The 17,513-nt window shown below is 41.1% G+C and overlaps 1 protein-coding gene across 1 annotated transcript in view; it reads left to right on the top strand.

Moving 5' to 3' along the window:
• Positions 1-17,513, top strand: part of SI (sucrase-isomaltase) — a 331,665-nt gene that overhangs the window by 230,281 nt on the left and 83,871 nt on the right. The window contains exons 48-50 of the mRNA XM_082249620.1: positions 2,519-2,719; positions 6,636-6,790; positions 10,229-10,397. Of these exons, the coding sequence (XP_082105746.1) occupies positions 2,519-2,719; positions 6,636-6,790; positions 10,229-10,397 (525 nt within the window). The remainder of the gene's footprint in view (positions 1-2,518; positions 2,720-6,635; positions 6,791-10,228; positions 10,398-17,513) is intronic.

The following is a 17,513-nucleotide window of genomic DNA, read 5'->3' as shown; positions in this document are numbered from 1 at the left end:
ATTAAAGATCCTGTGCACTTCTAGTCCATTTACAGTATTTAGTTGTCAGTCTCAAGCCCTGATGAAGAGAGCATTTTTGAACACCTGAAACACATACTCTTAGTAATGCTCTCTAACTTTATTGGAATAAAGTCCTTTCTGGAACTTTTTAGCAGTGGTGCGGCACTCCAATTTAGATTTTTGTTACATTACATTACAAGCCAGGGAGACCATGGAGATCCTAGGGTGTGGAAGCTGCCTGCCTGGGAACCAGATTACTTACGACAATACCAGTATTTTAGCATAGCAATACCAATAACCGTATGAATCCAACAATATTTTTCCACTTTCCTAAACTGACCATGCACATCTGTGTGATGTATAAATCCTTATACAGCAACACTGACATTTATAAAGAAAAAAATGTGTTCTAATTGCTAGCAAAAGTACATCCCCTGGGCACTTCATTCTGCAAATAAAGCAGCTGGGAATTTCATACATCTACACTAGACCCATATCCTAGATAAGAGTCTGGTATAGTGGTTAACGGGGGACCCCCACACATAAATAAGAAAAAAATGGTGTAGGGGATCCCTCCTATTCACACCAGACCCTTCAGGTTTGGTTTAAAAATTAAGGGAAAACCCCATGTGAAATTCAAGAAAGAATCCATACGAGACCCTTTTCCAGCATGCAGTCTGGCAGGCCAGGAAAGGGAGAAAGATGATCGTGCACTCCCATTGGGTTCCCCCTTATTCATATTAGGTCCTTTATGTCTGTTTTAAATTTTAAGGGGAAACCAAATGCAAAATTCTAAAATACATCCATACTGGACCCCTTTCCAGCATACAGTCTGGTAGGAGAGAGTAAGACGAGCATAACCCCCATTGACAATTGGAAGCTGCCATGTATAATAGCATAATTAATAATGCTATTATACATTATGTTCAGCTCCCACCAATCAGATCACCGAACTTGTGTTTAAGCTGAACCTTAACCACTTAAGCCCCGGAAGATTTTACCCCCTTCCTGACCAGGCCCTATTTTGCGATTCGGCACTGCGTGACTTTAACGGACAATTGCACGGTCGTGCGATGCTGTACCTAAACGAATTTGACGTCCTTTTTTCCCACAAACAGAGCTTTCTTTTGGTGGTATTTGATCACCTGTGCGATTTTTTGATCATGCGCAATAAACAAAAAAAGAGCGACAATTTTGCAAAAATAACAACATTTTTCACATTTTTTTATATGTAATCCCCCAACAAAATGTAAAAATCTAAATTTTTTAACATTTTTGGCCAATTTGTTTTCTGCTACATATGTTTGGTAAAAAAAATCGCAATAAGTGTATTTTGATTGGTTTGCGCAAAAGTTATTGCGTTTACTAACTACTGGAAAGATTTTTGTCATTTTTGTTGGTATTTTTTTTTTAACGAGTAATGGCAGCGATCTGCAATTTTTTTTGCGGGACTGCGACATTAAAGCGGACAGATCGGACCCTTGACTGACATTTTTGTCACATTTGGGGGTACCAGTGACATTACTGCAGTAATCAGTGCTATACATATGCACTGTTACTGTAAAAATGACACTGGCAGGGAAGGGGTTAACTTTATTGGAGAAGGAGGGGTTAAGTGTGTCCCCAGGGGCATGTTTCTAACTGTGCAGGGATGTGGCTTTTCATGTAACAGCAGAGATCTACGATCCTACAAAGCAGGACCGTATGATCTCTGCTGTTACACAGGGGAGAATGACAGGCGGCTTTGTTTACATTAGCCGCCTGCCTTTCTCCCTCTGTAACTGATGATCGCGAGTGACCGGCGGACATCGGGTCCGCCGATCACTCGCGCGGAGGTGTCTGTGAACGAGCGGGGGCGGTAGCGCGCCTCCGGCGGCGCGCTTGCCTTCTATTGGCTCACAGGTGAGTGATGTACCCATACATCACTTTGCCTGCACGGAGCTGACCGCCGCAGTATATGTACTTGCGGCGGTCGGCAAGCGGTTGAACTCATCCCTAGTTCCTACACCTCAATACAGTTTTTACATTTTACACTTGCTTCCAGGACCCATGCCAAGCGTTCGGAACACAGGAGGGCAGCTGCTCAGCATGGGCAGCATTTAAAGAAGGCTTTGCATTCTCTGATTGAATTCAAAGTGTTCTCCGGTTGGACGTGGTGGAGACAGCAGTGTTATCATTTTGGTTCTCCACCTCATTCAATAAAATAATGTTTTGCATTCGATTGGAAAATGCAAAGCTTTCTCTGAATGCTGCCTGTGCTGTGCAACAGACCTCCTCTGTTTAGTAAACAGTAAGGGCAGCGGCTCTGTACAGGACACAGAAGCAAATGAAGATCACTGGCGTACCTGTGTCTACTTCAGTGATTTCCAGCTTCCAGGAACATCAGCCAGTTATGGTATATGCATAGTTACAATGGTCTAAAATATCTAAATCAACATTGTTTGTGCCAAGAAGCCACAGGTATGTCATTTGTGTACTTACCACTTTGTTTTTTTCTGTCTTGCTGTTTTGCTTATAGAGCTCTAGTAATCCTAAAGTACCAAACTGCTTCTATCCGGATAACTTTGGATATACAGCCAGCAATATTCAAAACACTGCTACTGGAATAACAGCAAATTTAGGGAACCCTACAGCATCTGCACGTTATGATAGCTCTCCATCAATAAATGACCTTCGTCTAACTGTCACCTTCCATGAAGATAATATGCTGCAGTTTAAGGTAATGTTGAGTTACATTGTTAATAGTTTAGATAAACAGATGAAAGAGCTATCACATATGACATTTTACACATTTCGTTTATAAATGAATATAATATAAGCTCCTCAAAATTCTAATGTCAATGTATTTTATTTGTTTCATAATATTTGTCTAAACATTATACTAAAATTGGAGCAGATGTGCATAGTAACAAATCAGCTTCTAGCTTCAGCTTCTTCAGTTAAGCTTTGAAAATGAAATCTAGAACTGATTGGTTACCATGAACAGCTGCTTTAGATTCTCTCTGCTCCATTCTTAGTAAATTCCCCTCATGATGTATTTACTATATTACAATTTACAACAAATGTATTTAGTGAAAGCTAGAGCAAGCAGAGCTCTTGTAACTAGTAACTAGTTAATGTCCTTGTATCATTTTAGCTTTGTAACCAGACTTAGATACCAGCCAAAATGTCCCCTAAGAAACAAACAAACAAAAAATATATATCTGTAAATGGGGAAAACTGTTGTTACTAAAAATATAACCTATAAATGGTGACTGCACTGTCCATTTCTATCAATACCCAACAATATAATACAAATAACTTCCTGTAAGTTGTGCAAAATACAAAAAAAAAAAAAAACCTAAATAGTCCAAATTGAAAAGAGTGAAAAAAAAAACTGAAAAACAATTTGCAAATATTACAAATGCTATACAAAAAATAAAAACATTGCATGAAAAATCCATAATGTATCCAGTACTATAATTTCTTATATTAGTGTTTTGTGCAATACAGTATATTCAATAAAGTATCTAGTGCATTTCAATGAATAAAGTGCCCTAAATAGTTCAACAAGCTCAGGGGCAACAGATTCCACATGCAAACAAATGTGGTCGCACAGATTGGGGGAGAGATTTATTTTGGAACACAAGCACTTTTTCCTGGATAAACTTTGTTTGCACGTGGATTTCGTTGCACCTGAGCTTGTTTAGCTATATGGGACAAAAATATATAAGCACAGATAGCACACCATCACCTCACTAATAATAAATAATCACACTGGGGGTAGCTGCCAACAATACTGCGTGTCTCCACACCAACGAGAAAAAAAAAACAAAATGCAAAATTAGTTCTGCAATTTTATTTTGTATTTAGTTTTTAACTATATGGGACACTTTACTCATTGCAAAGATATAAAGTTTCAAGTGCTATAATTTATTTTATTAAAGGCTATGTTAATCTTGTTTTTCCCTAAAATTGAAGCTCCCCATGTACCAATATACCATTAACATTCATTGGCTGCAGAAAAATAAAAGCTTTCTTAGATTTTCAGAACAAGGCCTTACCTTAGCTCATGCTGTGTTCCATGGAAAGCTTCATGACTTCCTAGTATGTAGATTTGGGACGGAAGAGCCAGTAAGACACAGGAGTTTACCAGCTGACCTCATTAGCACACACCCTTCACCCATCGAATAGGTTTGCATGGCATCCCAGCATCTCTCAGCGCGTGCATTTGTTTGGCTTGTCAATGTAAGCTGCCACAGCTGTTATGTTTGCACATCATACACCGCATCCCTCCAGATGGGCTTGGGCCACATGTTAAACTCTCTGGAGCTGCACATTGGACACTCCTGATGAAGTGCAAGGGCCGGCCTGATAGGATACAGAGTGAATGCATAGATAGGTGGGTCCTCCTATTCCATAGTTTTGGTAAATCTAAAGGAGATTGTACAGTCAGATTGTATAGTGTATGGCCAACTTTATACACCTAAATGAACTAGTCATGCTTTCAGTGCCATTAATTGTTAATGGCTCTCCAAACGTGGAATCAAACACACATTTTGCCATGTGAAAAAAACAAATGAAAAATGCAGCAAAACGCACAGTAAAAAACATGCAACCTGCAGCATGCCAAAATGTCCCATGAGCTACTTTGCCACATGTATACATGGATTGTATGTGGATTTTGTTGCACCTGTGCTCGTTTAACTATATGGAACACTTTACTCTTTGAAATGCACTGAATACTTTATTATTGAATGAATGAACTTGATTGCACAGGACACTTTAATATAAGAAATAATAGCGCTGGACACTTTATGAATTTTTTCATGCAATGTTTGTATTTTTTGCATGGTATTTGTAATATTTGCACATTGCTTTTCAGTTTTTTGGGACACTTTACAATTCGGGCTATTTATGTTTTTTTGTATGTTGCCCACATTTCAGGAAGTTACACGGTGTATTATATTTTTTGGGTGTTGCTAAAAGGGTACAGTGCAGTCACTATTTATATGTTTTAGGGCCGGTTCACATCAGATGCAATTCAGTGCGTTTTTTCTTTTTCTACATCAAAAATGCATTGACATTAGGTTGCATAGATTCCAATGGCATAGTTCACACCAGTGCAGTCCGTTCCAGTGCGTTCCAGCCCAGATTAAACAAATAGAACATCATTCATTTTTTCTGCACTGAACTATACTAAAATTTAGCAAAAATGGTGTCAAGCGTGTGTGGTGGCAACCAGGTGAGGAGTACAAAGACAAATGTGTCTTGCCTACAGTCAAGCATGGTGATGGGAGTGTCATGGTAAGGGGCTGCATGAGTGCTGCCGGAGATACAGTTCATTGAGGAAACCATGAATGCCAACATGTACTGTGACATACTGAAGCGGAGCATGATCCCCTTCCTTCAGGGACTGGGCTGCAGGGCACTATCCAACATGATAAAGACCTCAAACACACCTCCAAGACGACCACTGCCTTGCTAAAGAAGATGAGTGTAAAGGTGGTGGACTGCCCAAGTATGTCTCCAGACCTAAACCCTATTGTGGGGCATCCTCAAACGGAAGTTGGAGGAGCGCAAGGTCTCTAACATCCAGCAGCTCTGTGATGTCGTCATGGATGAGTGGAAGAGGACTCCAGTGGCAACCTAAGAAGCTCTGGTGAACTCTATGCCCAAGAAGGTTAAGGCAGTGCTGGAAAATAATGGTGGCTACAGAAAATATTGACACTTTGGGCCCAATTTGGACATTTTACCTTAATGGTGCACTCACTTACACTGTTAAACAAGCTGTACACTCACTACTTTACATTGTAGCAAAGTGTCATTTCTTCAGTGTTGTCACATGAAAAGATATAATAAACTATTAATAAAAATATGGGGGTTGTACTCACTTTTGTGAGCTACTGTGTGTGTGTGTATATATATATATATATATATATATATCAATCATCGTTTGTGAATGCTATGTGCATAATGACATACCAAGAGAGGGGTGTGAAAATGTTTTGACTTCTGGGCTGTGGGCATGGAGAATCCAGGTTCTGTATACAGACAATAGGTTGGAGACCTTTTGGAAAAGTCACACACAGTTGTTCATGCATGTGCTATTTGTAACTTTATTTACAATTTATGCTCAGTGTGTTATGAAACTCCCCCCAAGCTCATTAAAAACAATATATTTTAAGTCCAAACCAATGCAAAAGTGCAGCAGCTGCAGACATGGATTGAAAATCATCCGGTTCAGCATGGGTGGGCCGAGATTCGATCCATGCATGGGCAGGCCGATTGTACCCAAATCAATCCATCGATCGACTTGGGTACAACCAGCCTGTAGGATTTTAAACATGCAAGTACTGTCAGCAGCTATAGCCACTAGCAGTAATCATTGTGTTCTGTGTCCAGGAAGGCTCCCTGCCCCCCCCCCCTCCCCAGCCAGCAGGCCACAATAGCTCTGCAGGAGGAGATTTCCCCCATCAACACTGATTGTGTTGATGGGGAAATCGAGAGAAATCATGATGGAAGGAAAGAGAATCAAATCATCTATGTGCTGCTTTACTTCTTGGCAAGGGTAATAAAACAATATAGATAATTAAATGTCTAATATTTTAACAAGTGTTTAAAGAGGTTTATCTACTTCTATTTAACATCTACAGATATTTGATCCAAACAACAAAAGATATGAAGTTCCAGTTCCACTAAATATCCCAAGCAGTCCAACGAGTACAGAGAAAGAAAGACTGTATGATGTAGAAATCGCCAACAATCCATTTGGAGTTGTGATTAGAAGGCGGAGCACTGGAACAGTTATGTAAGTACTTATTATTACAAATCACACATTGTAGTTATTGTATAAAAAAAAATCAATGCACTTACTTAAAAAAAATGTATGTGTTAATTGAGTCTTTATTATTATAACTGTGTTAATAATGATTTGTATCCCCTCACCAAACCTTTTTTTACTTCCAAAGTTTTCTGAACTTTGACAGTTGCTACCTGACTGCTTACATACTGTGCATTCATAAGGGAGACTGATTTACTGAAGTATGAAGTGTGAAGAAGAAAAATGAAGTACAGTGATCCTGGACAGGTTTACTAAAGTAAAAAGCACACACGCTTAATACAGCACGTTTTCCACTTTTGGAAAACTGGCCCAGGATCAGTTCACTTCATCCTATCTTCACTAGACTTTACATACTGTATAAGTAAATTAGGCCCACTATGTGAGATCAAGCAGTCGATAAACCACACTTCAGATGACCTCTGTCCCTCTGCTTGCATTAGTAATGACACCTCCCACCATTCTACATTTACAGGTTCTTTTTAAGTCTTCACATCCTTGGATCTTATATTCTAAGGTCTTTTTCCTATATGTACTACATAAGTCTCCTTGGAAGCTAAGTAAACTACCAGTACTTTGTAAAAGATGTGCAAAAAAAAGCACACTCTCTTCATATAAAGCGCACTTATGAATGTGGAGTGACAAATGTACAAGGTGTGACAATTTCATTGCTGGAATGCCCACAACATTGCACTATGGCAGTGAGTGTCACAGCCATTTGCACTTTACGCTCTGACATCTTTCAACCTGCACTAGCCTGGGTTGCAGACCTGTTAACTTAGCTGTTGACCGAAAATGCACGACAGGAATCTGAAGCAGCAGATTAGCATGACATTTTGCATGTAAATTGGCAAAAATGCTAATGAAACTTTATCTCTGTTACAACAACCTTATGGTGAACCTTCCATGAAGAAATCAAGTGCTTTTAAATGGCATAGAAAGTTAGGGAGGGGAGGGAAGATGTCTCCGCAATAAGTGGGCAGCCAAAAATACAAAGGACAGATGTTTATTTTTTTAAGCACAAGGGTATAGTTCAGTACAAGTTCATAGAACATGGTACGACAGTCAACCAAGATTGGGAAGCCTTGCTGTGTCGGAACTGCCTCACCAAAGCTATTTTGAAGTTTTCCTTAAACTGACTAGACTTCATTTGCAAGTCTAAAAATCCACAGTACCTCTTTGAGTATGTTGTTCTGGAATTATTATATAACAGTTAAAACCTTTTCACCAGACCTCTGTCAACCCTTGAAAATACAGTACTTGTCTACAAAGACAAGACACACCTAGGACTACATCATTTGCATACTCCTGGTTACAACAGAAGACCTCTGTGGAATTTGACCTCATGGACATCGCTTTATGGGTCACAGCAGGAAGGGGAGGAGAGTGGACATGTGTCCACTCCTCTCCTCTTTACCCCAGCAGCTGGCACCCGCAGATGGGCAAGGGGAGCCCAGAAAATATGACAGGGACACATGTGCAGGGGGGTGTGTGTGAGCAATCGGTTGGCATCTCAGCCACCCGAATGCTTTCACCTGACAGGCAGGAGTCTGCCTGTCAGTTTCCCACACGATCCTGGTGGCTAAAGCGTCATCACGACCATAGATTTGAGATCCGACCACATGCCTGGACCAGCACCAGGCTTAGCCTCTCAGCCCATCGCTTCAGTGACTGAGGAAGGGGCAGAGCAGAGAGCAGCAGCAGATGCAGGGTAAGACACCTCCGATTGCTCTGTTCTCAGTGTTAGGGGTGCCGGGGGACAGATGCAGCATCGGACCGCTGCTGCATCCACCTAGGTAAGTATAAATCTAAACCAAACAAAAAAAGACATACATCTCTTTTAAGCAGTGTAAAATTAGCCAGCAAAAGGATATTTTTAATTTGGGAGATTTGCTGAAATGTACTGGACAAAAAGAGTACAGTTTGGAGTTTTACTATAATGATTAGAAACCACAAGTGATGCAGGAGTGTAAAATTGTCCAGCAGTAGGACAATTTTAAATAGCCATTCAAAGTCCAAATTTACTAGAGACAAGGTCACACAGGCAGGGGCTTTGCTACAAAAATTCACCAGGACTGCACATTTCCAACCCACAGGATGCACTTCCGACCGGAACCTCATAACTAATTATATTCTGTTTTATAATGTATGTGCTGTTATAGAATATGTAATAATATTTTTTAATACAAATTTGACCAACCTAGTTATTTAATCTTAGACATGCATTATGTGTCAAAGCTGAAGTAAAATATAAATGGTTATTTTAACTTGGCCAAGATGCCATTTTTTAATGTTGTCATAGATATTGTAATGAAAGATAGATTATGTAATCATGTAATTTCCCACTGCTGCTGATAAACGGACGTTTAGGAGCAGTTGGGCATTTTTTTCAGCAGCCCCTGAACTCTCCTCTGTTATCTTATCTGTCCATGTACATTGAGTATGTTTATAGTCGTTTAGAGGTAGTTGAGTTTAGTGGCATTTTTTTTAATGCAAAAATATGCCATCAGACAGAAGTTTATTGGCGTTTGAAATGCCAAATGCTTGTAACAGCTTGTAACACGTATAAACGCGGTACCTCACGTTTATAAGCGTTTCCTTTATAGGTGCTTTCAATGGGGATATATTTCTGACCATTTTGCAATGTAAAAACGCTTCTAAAAACAAACACCGCTAAATGCGCCTAAACATGGCAAAACGGACGTTCTTAACTGTTGGTTACTAGCTGCCAAGTTCCAGCATTCCATAAAGGTTTTAAAACCTCCCGTGTACATGAAGCCTAAAAAGAACAGGAAAAAAAGCTCAGGGATTCCACTTTTGTATCAAACTAATGAAAAGAGTGTAAAATGCATAGCCCCATGAAACAGTTTATAGGAATACCATGCACATAATTTACAAATTACTTATACTTTCAGTATTTTTTATTAGAATTATCCAAAAAAGATTATAGACAAGGACATTGCGTTGAAATTAACGTCATTTATGCATGAACAAATTAAACCAATCGAGATGGTAGGAGTGGCATATTTCACAAAAGTATTAACCAAGATATCAATCTAAGGTACCAAAAGGGGAATTGTAAATTTGGTACTGTTAATGAGGTATAAATTATCCCCCCTAATGGGAGTGATTGCCAAATGCCCAAGTGGGCTCAACACCGCCGGGAGGTAATCTGCCCACAATTCTAGGGAGCATGTTCCAGGACAAAAAAATCAGGAGAAAATATGAAAAAAAAAAAAAAAGATAAGAAACCAAGGTATGGGAAAGTGGAGGGAAAGAGAAGTACAGGAGAGACCTATCGAAGGAATAAGAAAAGAAGAAGAAAGTATTGTTAAGACACAGATCAGGCAACAGGGTCCATTAAAGGGTACAAATTAGCACTTTACAAATGACTTTTTTATTCTTCAGCTGGAATTCTCAGCTCCCTGGATTCACCTTCTCAGACATGTTTATCCAAATTTCAAATCGCTTGCCATCTTCTTATATATATGGACTTGGAGAAACAGAGCATGAGTCATACAGAATTGACCTGGATTGGCACACCTGGGGATACTTTGCTAAAGACCAACCTCCTGCAGTAAGTACCATTAAACATGTATCCCTAGTTCCATCCATATAAAATCACCCTTTATTATGTATCTTATGTACTAACATGGCTTATATTAACATTTCAATTTGCTAAATGTGTCGCTGTCAGAAACTACCCAACATGTCATAATATTGCAGAAGAGTACAGTTTAAGTTCTATTTTCTTCATAAGTCAAAAAGAGCTGTTAAATTTGTTTTGATGCCAAGCAAACATTTCTCAGGTGACCGTAAAAGAGGTGTCATCAGGAGATAATATTCCTGAAGTCTCAGGCTTTACAATATGCCATTTATAAATGCTTTATGTCAGTATTTGTGCTACATTTTTAGATTCAGCATTCTCTTAAAGGCAGTATGATATTTTCTCATAGGTCAACATCAGCCACGGTCAGTAGGACACACAGGAATTTTTATCAAGAGGCCCATGTCAGCATGTCATATTTAACAGCCCAGTCCTACAGTTACAATTTTGAATCCTTATTTTATGTTCTAAACTGTAAAATAAAGCCATATTGTAACCAAATGCAAAAATATTTAAGGGATTTAGGATATGCTTTAACACATCTGTTACAGTATGTATACATCAAATTCAAGCATTACCCCATAGTATAATGGTTAGGAATAACTCTTAGTAAATCTGTTTTGTCATACTGGAGTTGATGACAGTATGATAAGTCTATAACATCTATTTTTAAAACTGCAAATCAATATGACTGTAAGCTGATAGTCACAGTCAGATTTAAGCTTTCCAATCTTGCTGCAAATCATGTTAACATTAGCCGTTCCCTTTCCAGTAAAATGTATTTAACATTTCCAGCAATGATTTCCAATGAATAAAAAATATTTTACTTTGCAGTTTGTAAGTAGCATTGGTTACTTAGTTTTCTATATTTGTTGAATTGGTGTTCTTTTAGTCAGCCAAAACCTATTGGAATTCAGTAAAGAAAATGGGCTTTAGCTACTATATAATTAAGGCTACTAGGATGCCCTATGACTGCTGACATTTCTCGTGATCATGGCATAGCCATGGGCCAGAAGCCACATCATTGTAGCTTAGAGGTACACCCATGAGGTTCTAAGGCCCACCCTGGTAACAGGCTGCTCCTCTTTTACATTTACATACACAAGACTTCATTCTTAATTTTTAAATCAAAATTTGGCAAGCTGAACAGTTGGGTTGTGGCAGCCCAAAAGTTAAAATCTTATTTTATAAAAATCCTATACATTTCTTGGCAGGGTCGCAATAGTGAAGATGAATATTCTTCCCCGTCTACTCTACATTCTACATGCCCTCCCTATCCATGTTCCTCCGGCCTTCTTCAAGTCCTACCAGCGTATATGTTCAGACTTTGTATGGCGGTCCCAAAGGTCGAGAATACGGTGGGATACGCTCACTCGCTCCAAAGCGGAAGGGGGGGTTGGCTTGCCGCACCTGCTTAAGTATGACTGGGCCTGTCACCTCACCCGGATAATTGACTGGCACGCTCATGCTGGCTCTAAGGCCTGGGTATCCTTGGAGTCTGCGGTATCTACCATCCCCGCGCATCATCTCCCGTGGGTGACGCCGTCCAAGACTCCACGCTCAATTCTGGCTCACCCCGTTACGGGTGCAACCCTGCGCCTTTTTCATACGATACGCCGCAAATTGGATCTTTCTCCGAAACTTAGCCCACTGCTACCCCTAAGCGCCTCCCCAGAATTCCCACCTGATCTCCCTTTCATCCCACTCACGGGGCCCACCGTAGACATGCCCTTTCAAGCGCATCACTTTTTTGTCGACTCTCGCCCTCTTACACACCAAGCCCTTCGCCTCAAATACCCGTCGGTTGACATCCCGTTCTACAGCTTTTTACAGGTTAGACACTTCCTACACAGCGCACAATCGGTGGCGGATTGGACCCGCTCCCTTACCTCCTTCAAACGACTCTGTGAGGCGCCGGGGCCACATCGTCATTTGATATCAATACTGTACACTATGCTCTTTCCGGCTGCCCACGCACACACGGAGGCACTTAGGTCTAGATGGGAGAGAGACCTTGGCAAAGACTTCTCTGAGGACGATTGGACGAGAATTTACTACCACATGCACAAGGGTTCCCTGAATGTTCTTGCCCAAGAAACTGGCTACAAACTCTATGCTAAGTGGTACAGAACTCCTGAATTATTGCACAAGTTCTCAGCAGCTAACTCTCCTACATGTTGGAGATGTGGCCTACATCCGGGCTCCCTTTTGCATGTCTGGTGGGAATGCCCTGTCGTCCAGCCGTTCTGGAGGGAGGTACACTCTCTGATTCCCCGAATCACCACCTACACTCCCGACTTTACGCCGGCGCAATATTTGCTCCATCACACGTCCATACCCTATTCCAGTTACAAAAAGTCCCTCACGTTACACCTCATCAATGCAGCTAGGATGTGTGTGCCATGTCATTGGCGCTCTACTTCCCCCCCCACAGTTGCGGAATGGCTGAAGAGGGTTCAGAGGGTAGCAGAAATGGAGGACACTATTGCGCAGGCTAAGGATACCCACCACAAATATTACACGACCTGGGCTTCCTGGATACACTTTACAACTCTTCCTGACTTCCAGATACTGACCACTACATCCTAGATGCTAAGCAAGTTCTACCGGATGCGGGACGCTTCGGACATCTTCTCCCGTCGGCCAATGATTACACTTATTTGGTCGAGTCCCTCTCACGGATACCACGGGCCTCATGCCCCCCATCTGAGTATCTCTCTCCTCGCTCTCCCTTTATTCTCTTTCTTCATATCTAACATCCTCTCCTCTTGTTTTTTCCCTCAACCCTCCTACCCCCTCTTTCCTCTCCCTACCGCCCCCCCACACCCGGATGCGCCTTTGCTCCCCCCCCAAGCTGCAGACCCGACTCCGCCCATGGGCCAGAACACTTACCTCCACTGACCCCTGATGTGGGTTTCTTCGGAATTACCCACCCCGAGACGGCATACACGTTTTTGATGGGTGCCCCCTATGCCCGGATACAGCATGTTCCCCCATGGGGGTGTCCGGACATGTGGGGGCAGCCACCACTGCCCTTGGAGGTGCCTTATCTGTCACACGCCCAATCGTGATGGAGGTCGCCATGGGTTGTTTTTGTTTCTGTGTTATCCCCATGGCCCGGCACCAAGAGTATGGGGACCAAGATTGTCTTCACTTTACTAACCGGTCTACACTGCCTGACTTGTGATGATCTTGTACATTACTGTACTTCACTGTATGTTTACGTCGTGGTTTGTTTACTCAACCTTATTCATGGTGCATCCTGTTGCTGTTTACCTTGCTTTTCTTTTTGATGCATTTTGTACTGCCTAAAAATGATGTTCAATTGTTATGTCATACCATTTTACCTCAATAAAATGTTTAAAAAAAAAAAAAAAAATCCTATACATTTCAAGTTTTTAAATAAGATTATGTAACAACACTGTTTTTCTCCTGAAGTGTACCTGTGTCCAGGCGATGGAGTATTTACATAATATTAAGCAGTAAAAGACCTTTAAAACAACTCATAACTGACTTCCTTAGCTGCTTTTACTGTAAAATTATTTATTCTCAAAGATCCTAGAACAGAAACTTTAAAGTCTACAGTTGGGGTCTAACAGTTTATAAGTACTTACCAGGGAATAAACCACTTCAACTCCTCTTCCTGACCAGGACATTTTTTGCAGTACAGAGCTGTTATATTTTAACTGACAATTACGCAGTCGTGTGACACTGTATACAAATAAAATTGATGTCCTTTTTTCCCCCAAAAATAGGGCTTTCTTTTGGTGATATTTGATCACCTCTGCGTTTTTTAAATTTTTTGCGCTATAAACAAAAAACAGTAACAAGTCCTTAATCAGCGCAATAATAGTGAAGAAAATTTAAATAATTAACCTCCCTGGCGGTATGATTATGTCAGGAATTACATACCAAAAGCGGTACAATTCTTTTCATGGAAATTTGGCGTTATGTATTATAGGCCTACAATTCTTAGTAATTACTGACTTAAACCTGACCAAAATAAGACTCTAGTAGACATCCCAGATGTGATAAATTTGAAACACAAACGCATGAATTATAATCGAATCAATAATATTATTTTATTATTTAATATATAATATATATAATAAAATTATATTGATTAGATTATAATTCATGCATTATATATTATATATAGATATATGTGTGTGTGCATATATATATATATATATATATATATATATATATATATACACATATATATATGCATATATATATATATATATATACCGGTATATATATGCGCATATTTATATATATATATATATATATATATATATATATATATATATATATGCATATATATATATATATATATATATATATATATATATATACACAATATAAAATGTGTTTTGTGTTTTGTGCAACGTTTTTTTTTTTTTTTTTGAATTTCCCTCCCTAGTTCCGCTCCCATGCAGCATTGCTGCTGCAGAGAACGGAACTAGGAAGTGATCAGACCGACGGAGGGACGGAGGAGCGGCGGGACTCTCGGCTGGCGATCTCAGCAATGAGAGATCATCGCTGGATCGCCAGGATAAGGTAAGAGAACACCGCTGCGCTCTCTGCAATCCACCCCGAGCTTGACTCGGGGTTACCGATCCTGATATGAAAAATCAACCCCGAGTCACGCTCGGGATTACCGCTAAGGAGGTTAACCAAGTTGCTGCTGTCACCAAAAAAGCGTTTTCACTCCACTTGATACAATTAATAAACAGAAAACGGTGCTGCGCTACCTATATATAAACAAACGGCTAACACATCAATGGTGAATATAAGATCTGTTTGTACCTCCGGAACGTATACTAAAACTCAAAACTTCAGTGACACAATGAAAAAAAATATTGTATCAATACGAAAAAAAAGGGTCCATGTGTTAAATAATCCAAGTTTCATAAATTTAAAAATGAAGAGATGAATAAACTTGTTGGTCCACCACAGTGCAAACCATATATCAATGTGCTGTGCTCGCCTGCACCAGTATGCTCAGGCCACTCACCTCATATTTTTACCCCTGTTTCACCAGTGGGTCAAAATCAGCAGTTCCTTTCTGGGAATATGATAGAGATCTCTCTGGTGTGCTGGTGGTGCGCTGCTCCTCTGTATAACCTACTCCTTTCTGCTGGCTCCCTGAGCCCTGATGCCACTTGGAAGTTATTGGATATAGAGAGGAACAAAACGCAGAATCTAGTGCTCTCTGTTTGGTAAAAGTTTAATGCTCCACAAATTATAAATTTAAAACATTCACAAGCATAGCACTTAAGCAGTGCTGGCTATCATGACATATCTCACACATCCCTACTGAAGAAGTCTATGCTTTGATGTAATGCATATAGAGGATGGAGCCCATCCATTGATGTAATCCCGCGATCCTCACGTCAATGGAGATATGTGAGATATGCCATGATAGCTGGTGAAACAGGGGCCTGAGCATACTGGTGGAGGCGAGAACAGCACATTAATATATAGTTTGCACTGGTGGACCAACAAGTTTATTCATCACTTCATATTTTGATTTATGGACTTTGCATTGTTTATTTAACACATGGACACTTTTTTATGTATTGATACTATTTTTTTTCATTGTGTCACTGAAGTTTTGAGTTTAAGTGCCGGTTCACATTTGTGAGATCACAGAGATTGCATGTAATTCGGAGCGCACTGCTCCTAAAATTGCATGCAATCTCTGTGCGGTGCAAATTCAGCCATACAGTTTGTATGGCTGAATTCGCACCGCAATTGCACTAAAAGATGCACAGGACCCTTTTTTTGGTCCGCAGCAGAATCGGATCGCATTTTGTAGTTCACACTAGTGCGATCCAATTTTGTGCGAACTTTCAGATCGCACTGCGATATGCGATCTGATCTGGGGGATGTCGTTAACTTTTAATTGACACCCCCAGCATATCGCATATGGCAGTGTGAACTGCCAGGGGTGCGGATGCGATGCAGGAACACTCTGTATATTCGCAGCATTCCCGCATCGCACAAATGTGAACTGGCACTTAGTATACATTCCGGTAGTACAAATGGATCTTATATTCACCATTGAATTGTTAGCAGTTTGTTTATATATAAGGCTCCATGCACACAGGGCGTCATAAAAACTAGCTCCAAAGCTGTTTCTTGACGCCGGGAAAAAACAGCTGTAAAAACGTGCTTTCTGTAGCTTTTTCCATTACAGTTATTGCACGTTTGGCCACAGTAGCTTTTAGCAGCGTTTTTTCTGCCCTTTTCAGGGTGATCCGACTTGCGGCGCGACTTGCGCTGTGAGAATCTTGAGGGGGAACTCCACGCCAAAAACAGAGTATGGTTCCCCCCCCCAGGTTCCAAACCAGGCCCTTAGGGTCTGGTATGGAATTTGAGGGTAGCCCCACGCCGAAAAAATGGCGTGGGGTCCCCCCAAAATCCATACCAGACCCTTATCCGAGCATGTAGCCCGGCAGGTCAGGAAAGGGGAGGGGACGAGCGAGCGGCCCCACCCCCCCTGGACCATACCAGGCCACACGCCCTCAACATGGGGGGGGGGTGTGGGAGCTTTGGGACAGGGGGGGCTCTGCACCCCCCACCTCAAAGCACCTTGCCCCCATGTTGATGAGGACAAGGGCCTCATCCCCACAACCCTGGCCGGTGGTTGTGGGGGTCTTCGGACAGGGGGCTCATCGGAATCTGGAAGCCCCCTTTAACAAGGGGGCCCCCCAGATCCCGGACCCCCTCCCTATGTGAATGGGGTACACTGTACCCCTACCCATTCACCCCATAAAAGGCAGTGTGTGTAAATAACGACAGGAGACGTTTTGGAAAGTTTATTAAAAATCTTCATCTGGTCTTCTCCCTCTCCGTTCTTCTGCTCTTTTGCTGTCCTCTCTTCTTGTCTTCTCCTCTCCGTGTCCGCTCTTCTTGTCTTCTCCTCTCCGGTCTTCTGGTCTTCTGCTCTTTTGCTGTCGGCTCTCCTTCTTCCTCCGGTCCTCCTCCGGCGACGTCTCCGGTGATTATGCCCGTCTCTGCAGCTTATTATATAGCCATTAGGGGCGTGGCCACCAGATGACGTCATCGGGAGACCCC

The sequence above is a fragment of the Pelophylax lessonae genome, assembly GCF_965119305.1.
Source record: "Pelophylax lessonae genome assembly, chromosome: 3".
NCBI lineage: Eukaryota > Metazoa > Chordata > Amphibia > Anura > Ranidae > Pelophylax > Pelophylax lessonae.
The sequence above is the reverse complement of the archived record's forward strand: the minus strand, read 5'-3'. Positions and strand labels throughout refer to the sequence as shown.